Source organism: Hippoglossus hippoglossus, chromosome 1, assembly GCF_009819705.1.
Source record: "Hippoglossus hippoglossus isolate fHipHip1 chromosome 1, fHipHip1.pri, whole genome shotgun sequence".
In the NCBI taxonomy this organism is placed as follows: Eukaryota; Metazoa; Chordata; class Actinopteri; order Pleuronectiformes; family Pleuronectidae; genus Hippoglossus; species Hippoglossus hippoglossus.
The window spans coordinates 23,975,849-23,999,020 of NC_047151.1; the positions used below are offsets into that span (position 1 = coordinate 23,975,849).

Genomic DNA, 23,172 nt, shown 5'->3' on the forward strand with positions numbered 1-23,172 from the left:
ACCAGGCTTCTCGCCAAGTTTCAGCTATAAGGATGAGAAGGACAGATTGTAAACGGAGAAATGATTCACACTTTATTAGGATTTAGACAGAAAACAGCCCTGTGTATAAAAAACACCCGGGACCACATTGTTGGGGAGGTGCTGCTTCAGGTCTTGGTGATAAAAAAAACAAGTGCAATTTATTTTCTGAATCCAATAGTTGGAAGGTTTATCAGACACTAAAACACGGTAACAAGACAATTAACACATTTCCTGTGCTGCTTCCAAACCAACATCACAGGGATAAACACTGGAAAGTGAAGTCCAACACACTGACTCTAACACCCGACCGGTCAAAGGAATGTCTGCAGATTATTTGTTGCATTGTGGGCAAAGCTGAGATTGATATAACTGTTTGACCAGAGGACCCTACGTTTTTTTATTGGATTTCCAGACCCTCTACATCAGCGTCCACCACTCCATTATCAGACTGACCCCGTTTGTTCTGAGCTATATCAGCCCCCCCGTGACCACCGGTCGCTCTCGCCTGTAAACTCGCCGGTATCTCGTCCAGATGACACCGTTCTCTGATAAAGACAGTTTCTTTTTTTTCCACGGAGGTCTGTGAACTGCACTTAGCTCAGCTGCTCACCTGGGACTAAGCCTTCAGAGAGCTCACCAGAGCCGCTCCACCTGACGGCACGGCAGCAGCCGCGATCAAACGGGGAACCAAACAACCGGGGGGTGGGGGGGCGAGAATTGTCAACTTACTCGGCTCATTAAAAAAAAAAACCTCTCAGCAGCCGCGGTATTGTCTCGACTCATTTGGAGGAAGAGCAGGAGAAGTTACCCCAAAGTTGGTGCGGCAGAGTTATTATTATTCATTAAAGTCAGTCTTTCAGCAGCAGCCAGTCAGACCAACGCTTTATTGATTACCATTTGCATTGCAGCTTTAAAACAAGAGGAGAGGATACAGCAGTTTAATGGGACGGGGGGGGGGGGGGGGGGGGGATTATAAAGCCAAAGAGCATCTGACACTCCTGAAGCAGAACAATTGTATGCGACACGTCTGAATGTGATTCACAGCTCATCGGAAATCCTCTCAAATACGACATGTAGCTGCCGGCTGTGCAGGAGATGTGCTATGTTGTCGAAATGAGAGTGGGAGGACAACAAAAGACAAAGACAGAGGACAGTATGTGGCATGTTCTGTTCGGGGGGGAATATGTTTTCTCATGAGACATATGGCTGCACCAGCTGGAGCTCTTATATTGTTGCTATGATAAGTGGCTTTATTCTCGGTTCACTTCCTTTCGTTTCTCAGTTTTATTGGATTGCTCCCTTGCTCCCCCCCCCCCCCCCAATCTTTATTTCTGCCATTTCTCTTTATTGCTGCCAGGAAATTTAGTTGACTTGTCTCGTGCTTGCACTCACACGAACACACACGGGCACGATCGTTAACCAAATTCTAAACAGGAATTATTCATCGTTCATTACAATAAGATTAACATCCGAAGACCTATTTCTGTGTTTTAAATCCTTTTCCCAGTGAATTTTAAAAGAGTTTCGACGACTATAAAACATTAAAGCTTCCCGTGTGGGTGCTTTCTTTGTCCTGTCCCCACTTCAGGACACACCAGTGTCTAGTGACATCTTTTATGACGGCGATGAGCAGGGGAACAACATGAGTCTACTGTACAACAGCCTGCGATAAAACATTTAAATATATTTTATGATAAAGATACTGTCTTTTCCCAAAAAATACCTAGTTTGAAATAACATGAAATTTGTTAGAATCAAATCAAACCCAACCCACAAAACTTAGCCCTAAATTAACGTGTCGTAACATCTCACTTGAATGACTAACACACAGAACTATGATTTATGTGTTTTAAGTTTTCTATCCAAAGTATTCAAAAATATTTCAACGGATTACTTCCATAAACTGTAGATAAAGATGGACGATGACAGCTGCCAAATCAAATGATCTTAATCGCCCCCTGGTGGCGAGCAGCAGCATAGGTCATAAACCCTGCCTCCTCCATGTTAGTAGGCAGGACAAGGACCAAATTAGAAAGTTACATAATTTTTTCTCAAAGATTGTCTCTGTCATTTTAGAGAGTTTTTAGTCTTAGAGTGTTAGTTTGGTATTAAATAGTCGACCATGTGATTCAGCACTACTTCAAAATGGCAGCTCCACTCCACGATCCCCACTGCCCATACTTTGACTCCAAATAACGTCAAAAGTTTAAGATGGCGGCATCTGTATCTGGAATTCTTTAGCTTGGTTTATGTACAATGGGAAGTGGAGACACGTCGGCCATCTTCAGTTAGAGTCTATGATTACTGCTCAAACTCCTAAGTCAGGATTTTGTGTCCAGTTTTCTCCATTTGGTGTTAAAGAGAACAAATGTTAACACTCTGCCTTTGATCACACAGCACAGTCTGCTACACTTTCACACTTTAAACTGTGTGAAATTTGGTGAGATTATTAGAGATCAAATATTGACTGTTTTCCCACCAATGTTCAAACAGCGGTGTGAAATCTGAGTGCGGTCAGAAGTCAAGGCAAGCTTTTCTCTAATCTCTAAATTGTTTCCCCCTCTACTTACGGCTTCTTCTGACACACGGACCAGAGAGAGACAAGTATGACACAATATCTACGCACAAAAAAAACAACTGATATTGATGAAAACTTGAAATGTTTATAAATCCAAGAACAAATATGAATAAAGGAACAATAATAATTCATTGCATTCATGTCTTCTACTTAGCACTGCCTTTAGTCTGGCTTAGACTAGTTGTAGCCCCACAAATCTGTGTAGAGCCTTTTCTACGAGGTCCTGAGAGAGAGGACACAAAAGGCTGAATAAAGAGTCAACACAGACTCGGCCTCGGTAAAAAAAAACACACTAAATACATTCCTGCAGAAACACTCGACCACACATCTCTATAAAAAACATCCTCCAAATCCAAACATCATTGACTTTTGTGTCATTTTCACAAATCTGTCCTGTTGACAGATAAAAAAGTATTTTTAAAAGATCAATTGTTGAATACGGCACCAACAGGGATACGAAGTTGATTTCTTAGACTTTTGAATGCAACATTCAAGTTCTTCCACAAAAAGACCTAAACCAAACCATCCGAATACCAGAGCTATTGAGAAATATAGAGATATTTATTGAGAGATTTTCTAAATTTCTTGATAGACTAAAAATAAAAAGGTAAAAAAAGACAATGAAAAATATAGATTAGATTAAAACCAAAGTGAATCTCCATCTTATTCCGTTCCGGCCCCGTGTCTGAGATGGTGCCAGGTTACTTCAGATGGTGGTTTGTCTGCTGAAGAGGTCGAGCGTCACGGCAGAGAGGAAAGCCGGGATGCTCTTCTGGTGATGCAGGTGAAGCGCCACCATCTCTCCCAGAGTCTTGGAGAACTCGGTCTCCATGAGCTGCATGCTTCCATTGGGGCCCTGCACACAGAAACACAATAACATTAACACACATGCAATAAAAAAAACAACACACAATATTGAATAATGAGATCTGGGTTCTTCCACCACATCCATCTCCGGGGAGAAACTTTCAAAGTGAAGTAAGATCATTTAAAAGTTGTTATTGTCTACTGGGGATACGTCAAGAGTGTGTGTGCATTGTGTGTGTGTGAGTGCATTCACAGCAGGGTGAAGGTGTCTAAATCTGTGTGGATTAATTAAAAGGAATGAGGAGCAGCTCGGGGCGATGGAGTGAAGGAGAGAGGGATGAGGGAAACGAGGGATAAAGTAATTAAAGCATCACAGGCGGGGAAGGAAGGTAGCGAGGAACAGAGTCCCACGGCATGCTGGGAAGATATTGAGACATCCGAGAAATGTCCTGTGTCCATGTGTGGAGGAAACACAGATCATTGTTTGACAATTTTATCATGTGAAGGCTCATAAAATGTGAAGGGACAACACTGAGGAAAAAGTATCAAGATAAATGAAAGAGCGGGAGACGAAAAGGGAACGGGTTTGGAAAAGAAAGATTTAATACTGTAATACATCATTTAACACATGAACACTTACTGAAGGTCCAACCTCGAAAATGTTATATCATAAAGCCTGATTGTTGATTCTACCTAAACTCAGCAGAAGCAGCGGAGTTGCTGGTATGTTTCAGTTTGATGCAAGTAAAAAAAAGAGAAAGTAAATCCCACTAGATAAACTAATTAGTGTGCTTCCTCACACACAACAGGCGGAGGTGAACTCAGCTGTTCACTTGTGTGTGATCAGCCACAAATCTCTGATGGGTGAGAGGAGACGATAACTGAACTAATGACATTTGCTAGCTGACTGCACAATGCTAAACCGGGGCTAAATGCAGCATGGAGGGCGCCTGGGGGACGGAAAGAAAAGATTGGCTTGCTACTTCACTGTTCTTCAGGGACATGTACAGAACAGCATTAGTTTTAATCTAGCAAGTTGCAATTTAACGTAGGCTTTAAATGATATTTAGCAGAAAAGGGGGCTAAGGACAACTCTTGTCATCAGAGAACTGCAAGCATGTGAAAATTGAGCCTAAGTGACAGGTGAGAACACTTGTGTGAACATGTACACAACCTGGACACAACGACGAGGGCTTCCTGCGAGGATGGTAAAAACTTTAGGTTTATAAGAAACTCTGGTGGGACAAATAAGAAGATGACAGGCCGCCACAGTCCAGGTCATTAATGGAAAACACTGAGGGATGAAAACATGCAACAGCTGGATTTGTTATGGTTATGTGGTTAGAGTCTTAGACTACCAGGCCACCAGGACACTGGGATTAAAGATTAAATGTCTATATTGTCTTTCATTGGGTCATTATCAACCACAAAATAGTTTTATTAAAACAGAAGTCACCTCCTCCGTACTAGATGCATTCATAGTGAGGTGGTTAAAATAATCTTCTCGCATGAGGCTGGTATTATTATTTCCCCTCCATAATTAAAAGCGTCTCCATTAATCTAATTCCTCAGTTTGAGCATGAGCGACTTCAGGGACTTTCTCGGTGCATCTTTTTGTATATTTTAATAGCACTTAATGGACCAACTTTGACTGAGTCAAAGGACTGAGGATTCAGCCTCAGGGCAATATGGATATGTGTACCAACATGACTTCAGTGCACAAACTAACAGAATCAAACCAGACACATTCAGCACAGAGAACCAGCTCACGCACGCACATTAAGTCCATTTACAACACAGAAACAAGTGTCCAATTAGCAGACAGGTCTGTTAGGACATCACACAATCTCATGGATCTGGTCACGTGGTCTTGATTTCATTCTTACTGCTAAGGCCTGGACACTGAAGGGAGGCGCTCCGAAAGGTTGTAATCACACCATCTTTCTCCTGACTGCTTCTCAACTAACCGCCTCTCTCTGTGGCTTCTCTTCCCTGACGCTCCCTGGTGTTTTCCTTCCCTGCATGTCTGTCTGAAAGCTCTGCCATATCCTCAGGGTGCTGTTCTCTTCACATGCTCACACACCAACACGTGTGCACATGGATCTAGAAACCGCGGGAGCTCTGGGAACATGGAACACATACATCAAAGGAAGAGCAATGACACCAGTTACCATGGAGACATGGAGTTGTCTGAAACACCTTCTGCCAAAGTTTGTCGTCAGAACAGACTGGATGTGTGAGTGGGCGCGTGTTTGTGTGTGTGTCTGTGAGAAAGAGACACAGCGGACGAGCTTATGAAGGCCTGTGGAAGCTGAGGACGCCCACAGTGAGTCAAAAGGAAAAACTGAGATAACAACCTTAAGAACTGACATGCAAATCAGGAGTATATTCTTTTATTATCTATATGTTTTTAGTTGTTGGCGTCTTCCTGACTGAGGCCTTACATCTATTAAACTGCAGGGTTCAAAGTAGTTAATTGACAGACTAAGAGTCTGCAGCCGTGCTGGTGGAGGCTCGACCTATGCACAGCAGTGCCTGGAGCTGAATGCTAACATACAAGCTAACCTATGTTGACAATGCCATGACACCATTAGTGAAGCCAAGACTCTAACATCTGGTAATTAGCTCTGAACACAGAGGCTGATGAGGGTGCAATCCCTTTAGCTAGAATCTGGTCTTGAACCAAAGCACTGGTCAAATAAAAATGCTCTCTACCAAATTACAGGGCGGTCTATTCAATACATGTTGGTTGTTATCAGTTAGGGTGTAAGAGGTGGACCATGCACCCAACCAGCATAGTCAATAAAACTGTGGGATATATTGGATTTAAATGTCAAAGACCCGATGAAACAAAGAGCACACACTCGGATGAGATATATTCCTGAAAAGACATTTCAAACCGAGGCTGTTCTTCCCTGTGTGGAAGGGACTGAGAGCAAAATAACCAATGACAGCATAAGAACTTAATCATCTGGTGACACTTGATGTGCAAAGCCTTCACACAAACATCCCACACGGTGAAGGTTGTGACTCAGCTCGTCATCTTTTTCCACCAGCGCTCCTCTTCGTCCAAACCGAGCACCGAGCGCCTTTCTGGTTTCTCCGTATAATTATCTTTTCTCTCAAACATATCATTATCTCCAGGCGAGAGTTTACTGCCATTTGCAGTCGCATGGCACCAAATTTAGACCAAATATCAATGTAGATATGAATGTTTGTGGAGATTCTTCTGAGCTATGGATTTTTCTGAATGTGCTTTTTTTTTTCTCTTTCATTTTTGAGGTAGATCAATATCAGTGTCAAGGTGAGCTTTCAATATGTTTTTTTTTACAGTAATTGAAGCTGTCACACACTTACTGCTTAAATAACATGTTTTTGTTGAAAGTAGAAATATGCCCCATTGTGACAAGGCTTGAATTATTCTACTAAAATGATTAGAACGGTGGCATTTAGATGCAGTGGTTAGCACAGTGGCCTCTAAGTTTCAAACCCAGTTCAGCTAAGGCCTTTAAGTGTGGAGTTGACATCCCCCCCCCCCCCCCCCATGTCTATGTGGGTTTTCTCTGGATTCTACCAAAAAATACATGCAGATTATGGTCAGGTTCATTGGAGACTCTAAAGTGACTGTAGGTGTGAATATGAACTGTGAGTGGTTGTCTGTAGAGATGATCATTCTTTTACACTCAAACCCAGTTGACTTATTAAATAACCAGGTTACTCTTAAATTTAAGTTAATTGAATGTACAAATATCAGCATTTAATTGGATATAATTAATGAAAAATAAGAAATGGAAATTAGCATGCTTGCTGTGGCCCTACCTGGCTGCCACTCAAAATCTATTTGTAACCAAATTGGCTAATCTGCCTATTGGAACATTTTGCGACTCTGTTTGTGTATTTGCAGGTTGGGCAGATGTTTTTATCCAAATTGACAAAGAACAAAAAGGGACACCACAGAGCCTTTGAAGTACAATTCAATAAGACAAAGTGAAGCAAATGTAAATGTGCATAGCAAGTGCTAGTTAGGCTTGTTAAGTGGTTAGAGGTGTTAGGAGAGCAGGTGCTCTCGGGAGAGATGAGTCTTCAAGAGGTTCTTGATAATAGAGGGGGACACCCCTGCTCTGATAGCATTTGGTCGCTTGTTCCACCATCAAGGATCCACAAACAGTCTGAGCTGTGATTGCTTTGTGTTCAGGGAGGGCACACATCTGTGCAGGGAGGGCACACATCTTCCCCCAGCATACAGATGGAGTGGTTCCGCCATTTCAACTCGTTAGCACTGTTAAGGTCTGACTTACTCACCCATCAGTAGTTTGTGATTAAAATTAATCATCTTGTTTTATTGGATGGTTCCTCTAAAAAGTTTTATAGGAGGATGAAAGGCCTTTTCTTATTGTTATAAGGGAATTCTTAATTTTCCTTTTTTATGTGCCCCACAGGGTCACATGTTCAACATTGCTTGTTAAATTTTTGTTATAATTTTTTTCTCTCGCTTTTTCAAAAGATGTTAAAAGAAGGTCAGGGGAGTATTTTATTTTTTTTATCATCTTTATTCAAATACTGACCTTATCAATGGTTACTTGCATATTCTCAAATCCCTCAGAAGTATTTCAAACAATGTTTGACCTTTATTAAAAACAACTAGATTCTATTTACATAGAAGTGGATTGAGGATTTCCCTCATCCAGCAGCTGGATGCAGATTTCATAATTTCCTCCTCCAGACACAAGAAAACTTCACTAACCAGGGGTAAGAACCCAACTTACACACAATGTAAGAAGGAGCGGCCTCAACAATTGAGAGAAGTGCTATCCGATTCCTCCCCTCTTTTCATATGTCCATCCAATTAAAGGAAATCAATACTTTCTGGCTTGGGATGCAGGGAGGGGTTTGACAGTGACCTCATCCAACCGAGGAGTTGCATGCTGCCTGAATGACAATCACACACCTCTCCCGATGCAGACAGGGTCAAAGAAAAGGTGCACACCCACGGCCTTAGACAGTTAAGACAGTAACACATGTAAGACAAAAAAGAAACAAATGAAAGAGGCCTTTGTTTCCCTGTAAACATAAAGATAAGGAACAACTCTCCAGCGTGTTGCCTTTCTTTCTGACCTTGAAACAAGCTTTCCCTCTACATTTGGTGTGAGGTGTTTTGTAGTCTACGTGGGTAGACCGTCAACAAGCGAGTCCAAAATCTGAGGCGATTTCCAAAGTGAATGGAAAGGGAGAAGGGCTGGTATTGGGGTGAAAACCCTATTTTTAAGGAGTTGATGGGCTACTGGTTGAAATTGACAGGTTGAGGAAGTTGGGAACTTCTGAGGAGTTGGCTAATGTGTTTTTGGTTTGATCACAGACTGGAAGCCAAAGCGGAAGCCAAAGCATCTCAATTGCCATCTGGTCACTGGCTGAAGTATAGGTGATAAGTGCTGCCTCCTCCATGTTATCGGATGGGACATGAACCAAACTAACTTTTTGCATCTAAGAGTGTAAGAATAAGTAAAGCAAGACAGTTTGTGTTACGTCTAGAGTCTCTGAATGGAGTAGCACATCAGAACACAATGTCATTATCTGTCAAAGGGTTCAATGATCAGCCACCTTTAGTTATCTGCGGATATTGGTTCTACATGATGCAAAAATTTGGAGACAATTTCTCTATGCGCTGGTAAAATGGCTTTAATGGCTTGCCCATGCTGGCAGTTCTATTTGTAGGGGACAGAAACCACACACTTCAAAACCATGAACCATTTGAAGGTTAGTAACATAAAAGAAAGTGATGAGTTTTAAAAAAGGTAGCTCGCACTAAGGCAGAGAGAGAACTGGACCATTTAGCAACTCAATCACCACTCAGTCAGTTGACGGTAACGGAGACATTGAAAAGGCAGCAACACTCCAGCAAGGACATGAACCCACACTATTCTACCAGGGTGTAAATATCTCGGCTCACACGCATTAAAAGCAAACAATGACACATGTTGTTGGCCTTATGAAGGACGACATCTGAGCTCCAACTAGTTTTTTCAATGCCAGAATATATTTCTTCTACTGAAGAATGGCAAACGTATAAATCAAATCAGTGATTGGTACCTTTATGAGCGATCGTGATCGGCTCCATAACGTCCGACCGTGGTTCCTTTAAAGCCTCGATCAGACTGATAAAGATAAAACTTCTGCACTCACAAGACAGGCTTATAATTATTCAATAGAAAATTCTCTCTAAGTTTATTTTCTCCTTGCAGAGTCTCTCCTGACAGCAGTGCTTAATGAAAGCTTTACTGTCCTGAGAGACATGACATGCTGCTCCGCGCAGGTCTTTTGCAGCTGCACTGTGTGTGCATGCGTTGATATGACAGATGGCTCTATATTGAGGTGGTGACATGCAGTTCACAGATCAGTTGACCTCGGTCTCTGCTCTCCACCACTAATGAAGAGCCCTTTCTTCTCTGTCTTGTTCTCTTCCTATCACTGCTGCATAGATTTCTATCCAATTCATCTCCGTGCAGTGACAGAGTGGAATTGGAAAAATATAAAATAATTCAATTCTCATTTGCACCTTTGCCTCAAACCAGATTCCACCTTTACCCCCCTCTGCTCCCGCCAATCCATTCATACATTCATTATTCACACCCAAATCACCGTCCCACCATAGCAGCATCATAAACAATAAACAAGTCCATGAGACAGCGGAGCTGCTGATTGGTGGGGGTGAAAAAAAGCAGAAGGCACATTAATTGAATAATCAGAAATATGCAGATGAATAGCTTTCAATTTAAATGCAGATTTTGGCATTTTTCTGCGCTTGGGAGGAGGATGAGAGAGAGAGAGAGAGAGAGAGAGAGAGAGAGAGAGAGAGAGAGAGAGAGAGAGAGAGAGAGAGGCAGAAAACCGGAGGAGTGCTTCTCCAAAGAATAAATCCACAGCTATTCCATCCATATTTATATTCTAATGAGCTTTTTGTTTAAAATGTTGTTCATGTGTCTGAGGGATAAGTAACTAATGACTACATACTGTACATCTGCCAGAGTGGGACAATCAGCACCTTACGGAAACAACTGATCAACCTGATTCTCACTTGCATAAATACATAAAACATTGAATTAGCTACAGTTGTGAGAATAAGACTCCTTCATACACACACACACAAAAACTTTCTACACTGTTGTGAACTTTTCTGAAGAGTTTGAACAATTATACAATCGGCATAAATGATATGAAATAATTCAATGATGAAATTAAACTAGAATGGGAGAACGCAGGAGGTTATGACCCCCCCGTCCATTAGTTTGTTGATTGGTTGGTTTCTTTCTTTAAATGACCGTCGGTAGGATTAGGCAAAAAATACTGAACATAGGATGGGACAAGATCTCCACCACAGACCAACACAAAAGTCCCTATGCACATTCAGGGGAATATAAATGATTTATTTTCCAAGATCCCTGCATTATTCCCTGGGCAATTGGTGAAAATACCTAAAATGTGAAGAATCTTGCAATGTTCAAGCAAGTGGATGGATTCCAGTTTGTCTGGATCAGTGCCATAATTTAATGGGTTCTGTCTCGGCCAACGTTTCATCCTTCCAACAAGTTTCTTGGAAAACAGCTCAAAAGTTTTGCGTAATCCGGCTGAAAATCCAACCAACCAACGGACGGGGGGGACTACCTTCTTGTTGGAGGAAACAACTGTTAAATCCATTGTTCCTCGTGTTCCTTTATAACTGGTATTTTATCATATTTTCTTTTTTCACTGAGAGGAAAACTCTGCCCTGGGGGGGGGGGTCTCCTTTGACGGGTGACTGACAGGCCATTAAACAGCTAGCTAGACTTGAGATGAACAAGATGTAATGACCTCTGTGTAGTATTGAACAAAGCCTGGAACTTACAGAAGAAGAAAGGTCTATCGGGCTGAATATTTCCCCATTAGAACTCCAAGCAATGTATTCCAAGCGAGGGAAGAGAAGAGGTATTTATATGCAATATGAATTTCAGCCAGAACCCAGAACATTATATGCAGTATGCATGTCAGACAGGACTGAAAACAAAACAAATTGGGCTGGTGAACGAGATCTAGTCGGTGGAATTTTAAGAAGCTAAGCAACAGGCGAGTCTTTTTCCAAATAAACTGAATTGGCAGTGACAATGTGTTTGTTAATTCATTGTTACAGATTTGGCGAGACGTGTAATGCTGCAAATTGGCTTCACAAAACTAATACATCCCCCTCTTTGCCACACACACACACACACACACACACACACACACACACACACACACACACACACACACACACACACACACACACACACACACACACACACACACACACACACACACACACACACACACACACACACACACACCTCGCTTAGTCATTTATTCATTCATTTAAATGTAACACAAACGTGTCCTATAGTTCTCAGGTGAACTAACCTTGTATGGACATTTACCTAAAGGGAACTTACCACAGTTAGGTTGAACATGTTGAGGCTAATCTGGTATTTATGGTCCAAGGTTATTAAAAGCTCCCCCGGTTCATTTAAACACAGTTTATGGGAATAGCAATTAACTGTTAACTTCACAGTGCAAACGATGATGTAGGTTAGGTCTATAATTAATCATGTTTATATTGAAAGCTCAATTTGAAAGAGTGAAATGTACAAATAGCGGGAGACACAATTTTTAATTACAAGTTTACTTTATTAACAATGGCTTAATAAGGTTGCATTAGGGGGGGCATACTAATTTGAGGGCAGCCAAGAGTTGTATGGTTTTGTAGTATGGTCAGTCCACAGAATTAACTTGTGCGACAGTTGTTATGAGGACAGTTGTCATTAGAGTTGACAAAGTTGAAGATCGCAGATAAAATATTGTTTAAACTTGTTAAATAGAGATATTAACTTTTTCCTCTCAGACAAGTTGATATTTATTTCGACATTTCTCAAACTGAAAAACAAATCAACAACCGCAAAGCCGACTGCATCAATGTACACATAGAAAATAAATTTCAATCATAACCCTGACTCATAACTTGGGACGTCACCTGCCAGCTGTCTATTTGTCCTGTCTCCACCTTAGAGCCTTTACCACCATGCATAAGGAAGACAGCCTTGTAAGTGGTGCAGGTTTTATATTGTTATTATCATTACTTCTATTACTTTTATTATCATTTGTTCAAGTAATTTGATCATTTTATCGTACTTTTGCATTCACCAAGGAAAACAAATCTTTGATCCACATTTTTAAAACCAAGAACTTAAACGATAATGTGCACTTTAAACTATTTCACCTTAAAAGGAAACAACAGAGTGTAGCTCACTTATCGTGTTGCCAGGATAAATACTAAGAAGCCCTCTAAAGAACATTGAGACTTATCTGGGGACTTTCCGAATCGATTCCAGAGATCAGGGCTGATAGCGAACTCTATTTGTCAGTACACAGCCCCAACAGACCCCTCATCTGTATATAATACGCCAGTATTATTGTTAAACACCAAACTCAACTTGTCAATAGCAAAACATTGGACTGACGGTGCTGAGTATTAAATGAACTTGAAGACAACACTACTGGTCTTCTTCTCAGGAATATTCATGACCTCAGGTGGACGTGCGAGCGGTTCTGATGTATCATGTTACCATGGAGACAACAGGCATATGTTCTCAGCATCGACCAGAGGAGCTAGTGAGGCCGACAAGTGCATTCACAGACGGACACACACACACACACGCCCCGAGGGCGAGCGGGACAGGAAACTGTCAGGAGAGATCAGAGTCAACATCCTCTCCTTTCTCTGGGACTTCAGCTGCAAGATTTCTCTCCGAAGCTTTAAGTACACAAAGTCATATCCAGTTAATTTATTCACTCTTGTATTCCCAACAGCCCTTGTGCTTGCTGTTTATTAGTGCTTCGCTCATGTTTATCTTCGTAGCTATCAGCGATAGATCAGTGAGTGTTTTGTTTCGCTCAGTGAGCAAAGTGAAACTCAGTCCCATACAGACTTGTTTCCTTTCCAAAAATATTTCAAACACCCACTCGAGGATCCTTTTTTGTTTCACATTCATTTTATCGCTCTCAACTCTGACTTCTGCTCACGATCAAGAGCTCATGCAGGTGGGGTTTAAGGACGGGATCTTAATAGTATCTCAGTATTAATAAAAGACCTGTTTTGCCCGGGGAATTGTACGAGACAAATAGAGAGTACACAAATATCCATCCACAATCTCACAAGCAATAGTTCAGCAATATCTTGATTTTTCTATGATTGCATTGTCCTCGTGTCTGAATAATGACCTTGTCTGATCAGACCTGGCTAAAAATAGGTGTACCACCGTGCTACAGCGGGAGAATGATCTTCCCCGAATGACAAGTGTGAGCACATTATTCCTGAATGAAGCCCGACACATAATATGTGGTAAATAAAAACCAACAAATAGGCCGTACACGTTGAATGAATACTGAAGGGGGCACTTATTTAAGTGGTACTATGAATCTTTTTCATTTATCCAACATGCCAACATTTTTGAATCCTGATTAAGGGCTTTTCACTGAATAGTGAGTGTTATTATAAAGTTATGATTCGATTTCATTTGAGATTCTTTATGAATTACGCAAATGAGAGATGCTGGCTTTTTCCATTTTTTTTCAGATAATTCACATCCTGACATCTTTTACGGGCAAGTTAAAACTCTGGTTATGTGGCTTGTTGTTATCGATGGGTCAGTGCCCCTAAGGATGAATATTCGCTCTATTGAGAGTAAGCCCTTATGTTAAAAAGGATTTCCCATTTCTAAACAAATCTATGGCTTACAGCCCTCCAATTGAACTGTGCACTTAAGTTTTTACCACTTCTAAATTGCAGACAACTAAATTAGTTGTTCTAATTCGTTTTATTCCACTTTTAATCTTGCCTCACCCTCTTATCAGCCTTTATGTCTGAATTCAGTGACTTGTTTTATCCTACATCATAAGGTTTAGCAGGTTTATTATGGCATGTGATTTCAATATGTGTTTAATGTTATCCAGCGTGTGTCTGGTCCAAGACACATAGTTCAAATATCAACTCTAGAAAGAGCTGCTGCTCACTGATCATAACCTTTTTATTCAACCTGTCTTTCAACATAGATTCGCTGCTCAGTCAACATTTAAAAAGCTCTCGCGTATTAAATCACATCACTGCTGAAACATTTTCTGCAGCTTTTGAACCAAGGGTAGAGTTGAACTCTCATCCACACGTAGACCGTTTAGTTCAGTCGTTTCCCTCACACTGCTCCTCAGTTTTGAATGAAGAGGCTCCTATTAAAAAGGCGATATAAAACCTCTGTTAACTCATGCCACTGGTTAAATGAATCTATTTGTTGTTTCCGCTGTAAATGTCAGAGGGCAGACTGTTGGAATCCACTGAGCTTTATGTTCGCCGGCTTTATTAAAGAGACCTTTTAACTGAGCGAAACATGGAAAAAGTTTAAAGGGCTTCTTATTTTTGCCAATTTTATTTCCACTAGTAATCACAAACCCAAAGTCCTGTGTGACTTTAATAACACAGACTTGCCCGTAGTGATCTGCCTGATTTGTCGAATTAGCACCGAAGTATTTCCTATCATTCTTTGTTAATAAGATCAGAAGTGCTAATGCCAGCATTGCCCCTGCGTCTACTCCCCTTTCTACTCATCCAAATTGGCCATCAACTTTCAGGCCATTTCCAAACAAGGCAGGACCTAACTGAGCTGGTGGGCAGAATCAAATCTTCCTGTTTATCTACATCTGAGCGGAAAAATGCTCCAGTCTATAGGGCCATGCCTTTCTCTTCTACAAACAACTCCCTGCAATTTGATGGGTCTCACCTTATTTGTGTTATGCAGTTGTTCGGCCTCTTCTGTAAAAAAGCAAACCCTGATCCAAATGTCTACAGGCCCAGATCCAAGCTGCATTTTATTTCCCCAAAAAAAAAAAAAAGGTCCTTGCCAAACAGCTGCTCACTGCTGTGTTGACTGCACACAACAATTTAGATACATTCCAGGCAGGGTTCCTTCTGAGGCACTCCACCAAAACTGCTCTTCTCAGAGTCTCCAATGACATAATGATGTGTTCTGATGTGGGTGAGCGTTCCACTTTGGTGCTGCTGGATCTTAGCGCTGCTTTATTTTGTTTTTACACTGTGGATCACAGAATCAGGACTGAAAGGCTTGCACAGTGGGTGGGTGTCTGTAGAAGTGTCCTGGACAGGTTTTCCTCCCATCTCTCGGAGAGGAGTTTTATCTTTGTTACTGCAGCTCTCTCCTGTGGTGTACCTCAGGGTTCTGTCTTGGGTCCTCTCCTATTTGCTTGATATTTGCCTACCATTGGTAACATTATAACAAAATCAGAGGTTTATCCTTTTGCTTTTATGTTGATGACATTCAACTGTAGGTCTCTAAAGCCTGATAACACCTACAAAATCTGTTTTGTCACTACTTGAGCTGGAGATTATTATTGGTAGTTCTGTGCATTCCTAGCTGGACTATGGTAATTCCTTTTTCACTTGTCTTGGCAAATCATGTCTGAACTGTGTACAAATGATCCAGAGCGCTGCTGCAGGTCATATTCATTGGTTTATCACACATCACACCAATTTGAAAATTCTTCACATTAGTTTCCCAAAAGGTTGTGGTACTTGTTCTCCAATACAGAGCCTTTCATGAGCCTTTCTGAGTATATCTGTGACCTTCTCATCCCTATATGGGGACAGTGCCTTTGCAGTAGTAGCCCAACTAATTATGGAACTCTTTGCCATTCGGTCATTAGTCAGCAGAAGCTCTAAAAAAATCAAATCAAAGGTTGATAATTGTTTCTTTTCTAACTTTAAACTTGTGTCTTATGATTTATAGCCCTTGTATTTATTATATGTTTTTATTTGCAGGTTTTTGCTTTGTTGATGTCACTGCACCTGCTGCTACTATTTGGAATATGTGTAATACAGGAAGCACAATTGTTTTGTCAATGAAAGAAGCCAAATGCTACCACAGCCCAGAGGATAAACAGGATGGTCCTCATCTTTAAAATCAGCTGTATTGATATTTTCACACCTTGCTGAGTGCTGTCAGTAGTGCTGTCAGTAGTGCTGTTCTGGACAATGGATGTGCTGTAACTGCCATTCTCAATAAAATGAGCTCCCATTCCACTTTACTTAATAATCAATTTAAAAAAAAGGTTAAAGAAGAAAACACAACACCTTTATCAGTCCTCATCATTTTAAGTGGCCGCCTCACTGCCTGCTACAAATACCACTGTCAACACTCTAATGACTTCAGATCTGATTGGTTGGAAAAAAAGAGAGAGGAAAAGATAACAGGCTTATCAGGGTGAGAAAAAGTGACACCAGACAGCTTTCTGGCCACTGGCCCAGCTCGGCTCCCGACTGCTACCATGGCTCGGGTTTTATTGGCTCTGCAGCCACCAGCTGATGAGTTGTGCTTCACAGTTATTTTAAAATCAGGCTGTAACAGACATACAACTTAACAATTCAAGCAGTAATGGCTTACAATCTGTCTTACACATACACACATGCTCACAGGCTAACACACATTTGTGTGGCGTTAATCATTCCCAAGTGGCTGATGAAACTGAGACAGGTCATTTATAGTTGGCAGTGTTCATATACTGTACTAAATTAACTGCCCTTGTCTCCTCCCAATCTCACACATAGAAACAAATGATTTTGCTTTTTCTGAGGGCACGTCTTCATTGCTGCCATTTTTTTAAACGCTCTGTCTGCTCTGTGCACGCGTCACCTACCCTCCAACCATTTCTATATACATTCTATCCTTTCCCTCCATCTCTCCCTGGTGAGAGCATTGACAGTTAATTGTGAGTATATTTTAATGAGCTGGCCCTGAGACTATCTTCTCCTATCATTAGGAAAGGAAGACAGGGTACCAGTGTCAAGAACGTGAAGGAAGCAAAAGGAGGGATGGGATGGAAGGAAGGAAAAGGGAAGGAGAAGAAAAGTGACTCAATCAGGACCATGAGGTTTTAGTGACTGCTGGGGAGAGCAGAGCTCTGTGCCTGTGTTTGTTTATTTGTTAATGAGCTAATCAATACTAGAGGAGTGTAAACCCAGCGGTGGATCTGCTTCTGCTTACAGACACACAACTCGTAACACTTGTTTGTCTACAATATTCCTCTCTTGTGTTTCAATGGGTCTGACTCAACTAAACTTGCTCAACTGAAGTTTAAAGTTCTCTCACACACACACACACACACACACACACACACACACACACACACACACACACACACACACACACACACACACACACACACACACACACACACACACACACACACACACACACACACACACACACACACACACACACACACACAAAATATGTTTAATTTAAACTACTGCATGTTTAAAAAATATCACTTTTCTAAAACCTTAGATGAAATTAAAAGATACAAATAAACAAACCGTTATTTCTTGATTTGTGGCAAACAAATCAGTGTTCATTAAAAAATATGGCAAACAACATCTCTATACTGTCAGTCTGACTTTTTGGACTTTGTGTTTATCTGAATCTTTAAATGAGCAAATGTTAATATTTCCAAATGCAAGCCGCTCCTCCCTCTCCTCGAAACTTCTGGAAGAAAAAATCAAATAACAGCGAAGGTGTTTATCTCGCTGATTAGCAGAGACTCATAAATACCTAATCACTGATGCTAATCAGCCTTCTCACCTAGGGGTGAGCTAAAAATATAAATTACACACATGCCTGGCTTCACCTAAACACACAGTGTCTGTGTTTCCCCCTATCAAAATAATTCTGGCAGCACAGCCTTTTTAACATAACATTGCATTAATCCATTATTAATTGAGAAACACCATTTCTCCACATAGACTCGCTATGACTGAGCAGCTTCTGCACTGCACTGGTTCTTGTTTGCGATACTATAAAAAGAACCACACAGTTAGAGTCGACTCTGACACTCACAACTTTTGATCTCCCACTACTCAAAGATGGGCTGTTCACAGAAACACACAGTTGAGCCTCTGACTCGCTCCTAGAAGACTGATCAAAAACAGACAGCATGGCATTGCCAATTTAACGAGATTCCTTTTGACTTTAAAGTGAAAAAACGTATCTAAAAAGTGTATGTTTTCTTATAATAAATGATGTGGAGGTGTATGTCTCCATTAACCAGGAGACAAACTTTATGCAGCAATAAAATAAACAGTCTATATATATTCGCCATATGATCATTTAGATGCATAGAAACATTCAAACACTTTTTTTAAATTTTTGATTTTGTGTGTTAACTTCCATTACAGATGTTTTACATACATTATCTACAACTGAAATCACCTGATTAAAAGCATGTTAAAAAGCGAGTGTGAATACAGATGAAGAAATCATGTAAAGGGACAGCGCGACATAATGAATGCATGAGGAAAAAAGAGAGCAGGTTAAACAGCTTACACTGTGGGAGGGGGATTTGGGAGCCTCTGCTAGAGGGGGATATTAGCGGGATTATCTGGCAACCCTGTTGCTGAGGTGAATAACATTGGAATCCTATTTGTAAAGACGTCTATGCTTCCTGTCCACAATCCCTCATTTCCTCTCCACTTACTCCTGCCTCATCCTACAATTAGTCCACTTTATATTCTCATAGCCCAGATTACACTCACACACATGCCCAAAGATACATGTATATTTTATGCATGTTCACGTGTTCCTCTTAAGTGTGGTGGTTCTGTATGTGTGCCTGTGTGCGTGCGTGCGTGCATGTGCGCGGGGTAAGTGTCATATTCCATTAGTAGTACAGGCCTCCCTGCTCCCATAGGCCACCAGGCGTGTGTGTCATACACACTCAGACAGTGGAGAACACCCTGAATACTAATACCGGAGGTGTTAGCATCTTTGTTGTGTGTGAATGTGTGTGTATGTGTGTGTCTTTGTACATCTGTATGCATGTGCACCCAGCGGAGTGGGGGGTGAGGGGTGGGAGGTGCTGTGTGGTGTGACGGAGAGTGTTAAGATTGGAGTATGTGTGCAGTTATGCGCACTGTGTGGGTATTACGACCGTGTGTGTGTGTGCATGTGTTGCATGGACGCAGTCTGAGGTTAATAAATATTGACAGTGAATTATCTCTTCTGGCAGGGTAGCAGTGGGTTCGATGGAGCAGATTGGACACACCAGCAAGAGAAAAATACATGTGGGACACACATGCACATTGCTTTCTCTCATGTTATTCCCTATTCCACCTGCATTCAAGTGAGCCCTTGAGCAAAGCGGTGACCAGTTGCAATTGTCTACTACCTGACTACAACAGCCAGCTTGCCCTAAAGGTGTCTATTATCTTGCCAGTATAGATTCTCCCTGGTTTCTTTCCTTGCCCGAGGCCCACTATCCTAACACAACACAGCAAAAACATGGTGATCAGCTACTGCGACGCACTCACTCTCTGCGATGCGAGTGCGTCGCAGTGGGGGCGAGATAAATAACAAGAAGCAGATTAAGGGAGAGAAAGTGTGGCAGAACGGGATGGAGAGACAAAGAGGTAAGTGCAAAGGGAGCAGGATGCTTTCACTGTAAAGCTACTTAAGAAAAGGATTTGCTCAACAGCTAAGGGACAGAAATACAGTTTTTATTTAGCCCATTAAATGAGTGTATAGGGAGTGGTGATCGATTAATGCAGCCCAACCCCGTGACATTGCCCAGTCATCACTCTCTTGCGCACACACACACACACACACACACACACACACACACACACACACACACACACACACACACACACACACACACACACACACACACACACACACACACACACACACACACACACACACACACACACACACACACACAGAGAGAGAGACCACAACCATCTCTTCACACATTCAATACACACAGCAGGGAAGAGTCTCTGTCGGCCCAGTGTTCCTCTCACTGCATGGCCGGGTTGGGCACAGAGCTGTAACGTTGCGTAACGGTACATAAACATGATCGTGGGAGGGGGGACAGTAAAAAAAAGGGGATGGGGGGGGGGGGGGGGGGAGAAAAAACACCCTGCAAGGTCAAATTTGCACTTCCTGAAGCATTTGTGTGAGAGCTCAGGGAGGCAGCACTCACACGGATGCTGCAGCCTGTAGCAGCTCTGAAGTTTACAGTGTTCTCTCTTTGAACTTCTGTGTTTATGATCAGTGTGTATGTGCTTACAGAAATACACACTGCCAGTGGCTCACAGCTATCTGCAACCTGACAGCTGATCCCACTGTGAATGTAGGTAGAGGTGCATGTAAAGCTAGAACTACAGTGAATTCCTTCCAGGAGCCTGGACATCCTGCATTTTCGTTGAAACTATGTATATATGACTTGACTTGAGGAAGGTCGGGGCCATATTGGACTTTACTGACCAGCCCCTGCAGAGCGAGTGTGTGCTTCTACCTTCAGAACATGAGTTTCCACCCATAAGACAACCAAAAAATTTGCACAAATTACGCCATGAGCACATATTTTGCTTGCACACTGGACTTTGTCTCCTTATGCAAGATCCATTACCCTCAGTATTTAAATGTGTTTTTGTCCCTGTCTACTGTTGGGTATTTGTTTTTATATAAGTATTTATGATGGTTTGCTCAAGATTTGTTTAATTTCAAATTACAAAGAAAATAAAAACATAGCATTATGTCCCCCCCCAAACCAGACCTGTGCCATCAAATTTAAGAAAGTAATATTGCACGACTGCCAGAGAGGAGAATCATAAATATAATTATCTGCTTCCATCTTTTCGTACAATTGTCAAGAAGGGCTGCCAAGTTGCACAGAATTTCAGAGCAGACCCTTGAGGAGAGAACGTTATCTTCTCTAGATTGATGTATTGCATAACCCCTTTGATTCAATGGGAATACTTGGAGGGGAGAGGATATTTCCATCTGACTAGAAAGGGTCGCCTGGCCAACAAAGACCAGAAGGCCAGCGTGGTGCACTAATGGTTGTTTAGGTGTACGACACCAAAGAAAGCAATGAGAGGGGATGGATCCAATTGTTCTTTTATTTAGGTTTGTATGTATTTTAAAAAATTTCCTGAGATTGGATCATAAATTGGATCAAATTTAGTGCATTTGTGTCGACAATGCTCTAGCCTTATTTAAAGTATACGCACCTTTTTGAAGAGCAGGGAGTCGTCCATGTGCTCTGAATACACTGAGGTGAGTCTGTATTGGTTCTCAGTGGTGATATCGATCTGGTAGCCGGTCAGGACGTAGCAGACCGTGCGGAACTCCTGGATCTTTCTCTGAAACACCTCCTTCAGCCTCTGGTTCCGGAGCTCCGAGCTCTCCATCTGTTTACGTAAATCTGCCACACAAACAGTGGTTGGACGAAAAAGCGTCAGTCAGATGTTCACACACACCGAATGGGAAAGTTCACAGCACTCTTCATGTTAATGTACATATGTGTAAAAACGGATTATGTGCAAGATTCTGCTACATGTGTAAGATTTCCCCATGGAGCTCCACATGTACACATTCATCCCTCAGAGCGCATTCAGCAGGGATGGACGACTCCATATCAAATATCCACTCCCTGCAGCACTCCATCTGCTCACTCAGGGTCTACAAAACACCGTAATGCTCAGAGTGTAGTGGTGACTAAAGCTGTCAGCCACGGATTCTAGCTGGGAGCAGAGAGAGCCAGGATGGGGCTTGACTTTCATTTGTTGAAAATCAATTTGCGATAATTACTTTAATTTGAAGGCCCTGATTTTGAGGAGGCAGGGAAATGAGTTTGTCCGTGAAAAAAAAAAAAGAGTCATTATGGAGGGAATTATTTACAATGTTAACGCTGCGGCAAGTGTTAAAAAGGGAAACACATGCCTGAGCAACTGTGCATGAACATAATGTATCCTCGGTAATGGTGAAATGAAGGAGAACAGAACAACCGCAAACCGGCAAATGATTCCATAATGTTACTGTTCACACTGTGACTGTTCCCACAACCTATGATTAAAGTAATTATCCTGGTTCTTTCATTTTATGATCTCTAAATAGTTTTTTATGCTCAGATTTTCAGTTTTGTCTTTCTCTGTGTGTTTTGAAAGGTTGAAGGTTTGTTTGTGTGCAACTGGAACATTTGACCAAAGTTTCTGAGAGCTGAGGCAAATTTTTATCTCCACAGTGAAGGGCAAGCTGCTGTTTCATGTTCCAGACCGTTTCCTGTTGTTTTTCAAAAGGTCTCTGACCAGAACAATCTCCTGCGTTCTTCATACTCTAAAGGCAAACTCCAGAAAACATCCGAACCCAATGTTCCAGACATGGCCATCATCAGAAGTCAAGAAGATTTGTTTGTCATTTCAAGGATTTCAGTCACAAATACTGGTGCTTAGTTCGGAGGCTTTTAACACCAGGACAAAGAAAGGAGGACAGATTTAGTCTCAATCAACAATTGTCCTCAGTGTTGTTTTCTGCATGTAAATCACAGTAAATGTGGCCTTTTCCCCACCATTTGAAAAACTCTTTGATCAGGGCTGATATCAGGCTGACTCCTGAAAAGCTTTTTACATTGATTAAAAGTCATTTCAGTGGCTCAAATGCCTCTAGTTGGATAAAAACTATACTTAAACCAGTGACTTCTCCATTACATTGTTCCATTACACAAACCTTTCATTTACCTGTCAGAGCAGTTAATTGTGACGTTTTGGTGGTGCATTTTCATAGGACAGGCCTCTAGCCCTGCAATGATTGATTATTATTTCAAATCATCCCTCTTCTTTTCATATTTCACCCATTATATTT

At 41.5% G+C, this 23,172-nt stretch overlaps 1 protein-coding gene across 1 annotated transcript in view; it reads right to left on the minus strand.

The window, feature by feature from the left end:
* Nucleotides 1-2,837: 2,837 nt before the first annotated feature.
* The window catches only part of mad1l1 (mitotic arrest deficient 1 like 1), a 54,257-nt gene continuing 33,922 nt past the window's right edge, over nt 2,838-23,172 (minus strand). Inside the window, exons 17-18 of the mRNA XM_034599669.1 lie at nt 21,543-21,736; nt 2,838-3,455 (exon numbers count right to left, since the gene is read on the minus strand). Of these exons, the coding sequence (XP_034455560.1) occupies nt 3,306-3,455; nt 21,543-21,736 (344 nt within the window). The 3' untranslated portion in view covers nt 2,838-3,305. The remainder of the gene's footprint in view (nt 3,456-21,542; nt 21,737-23,172) is intronic.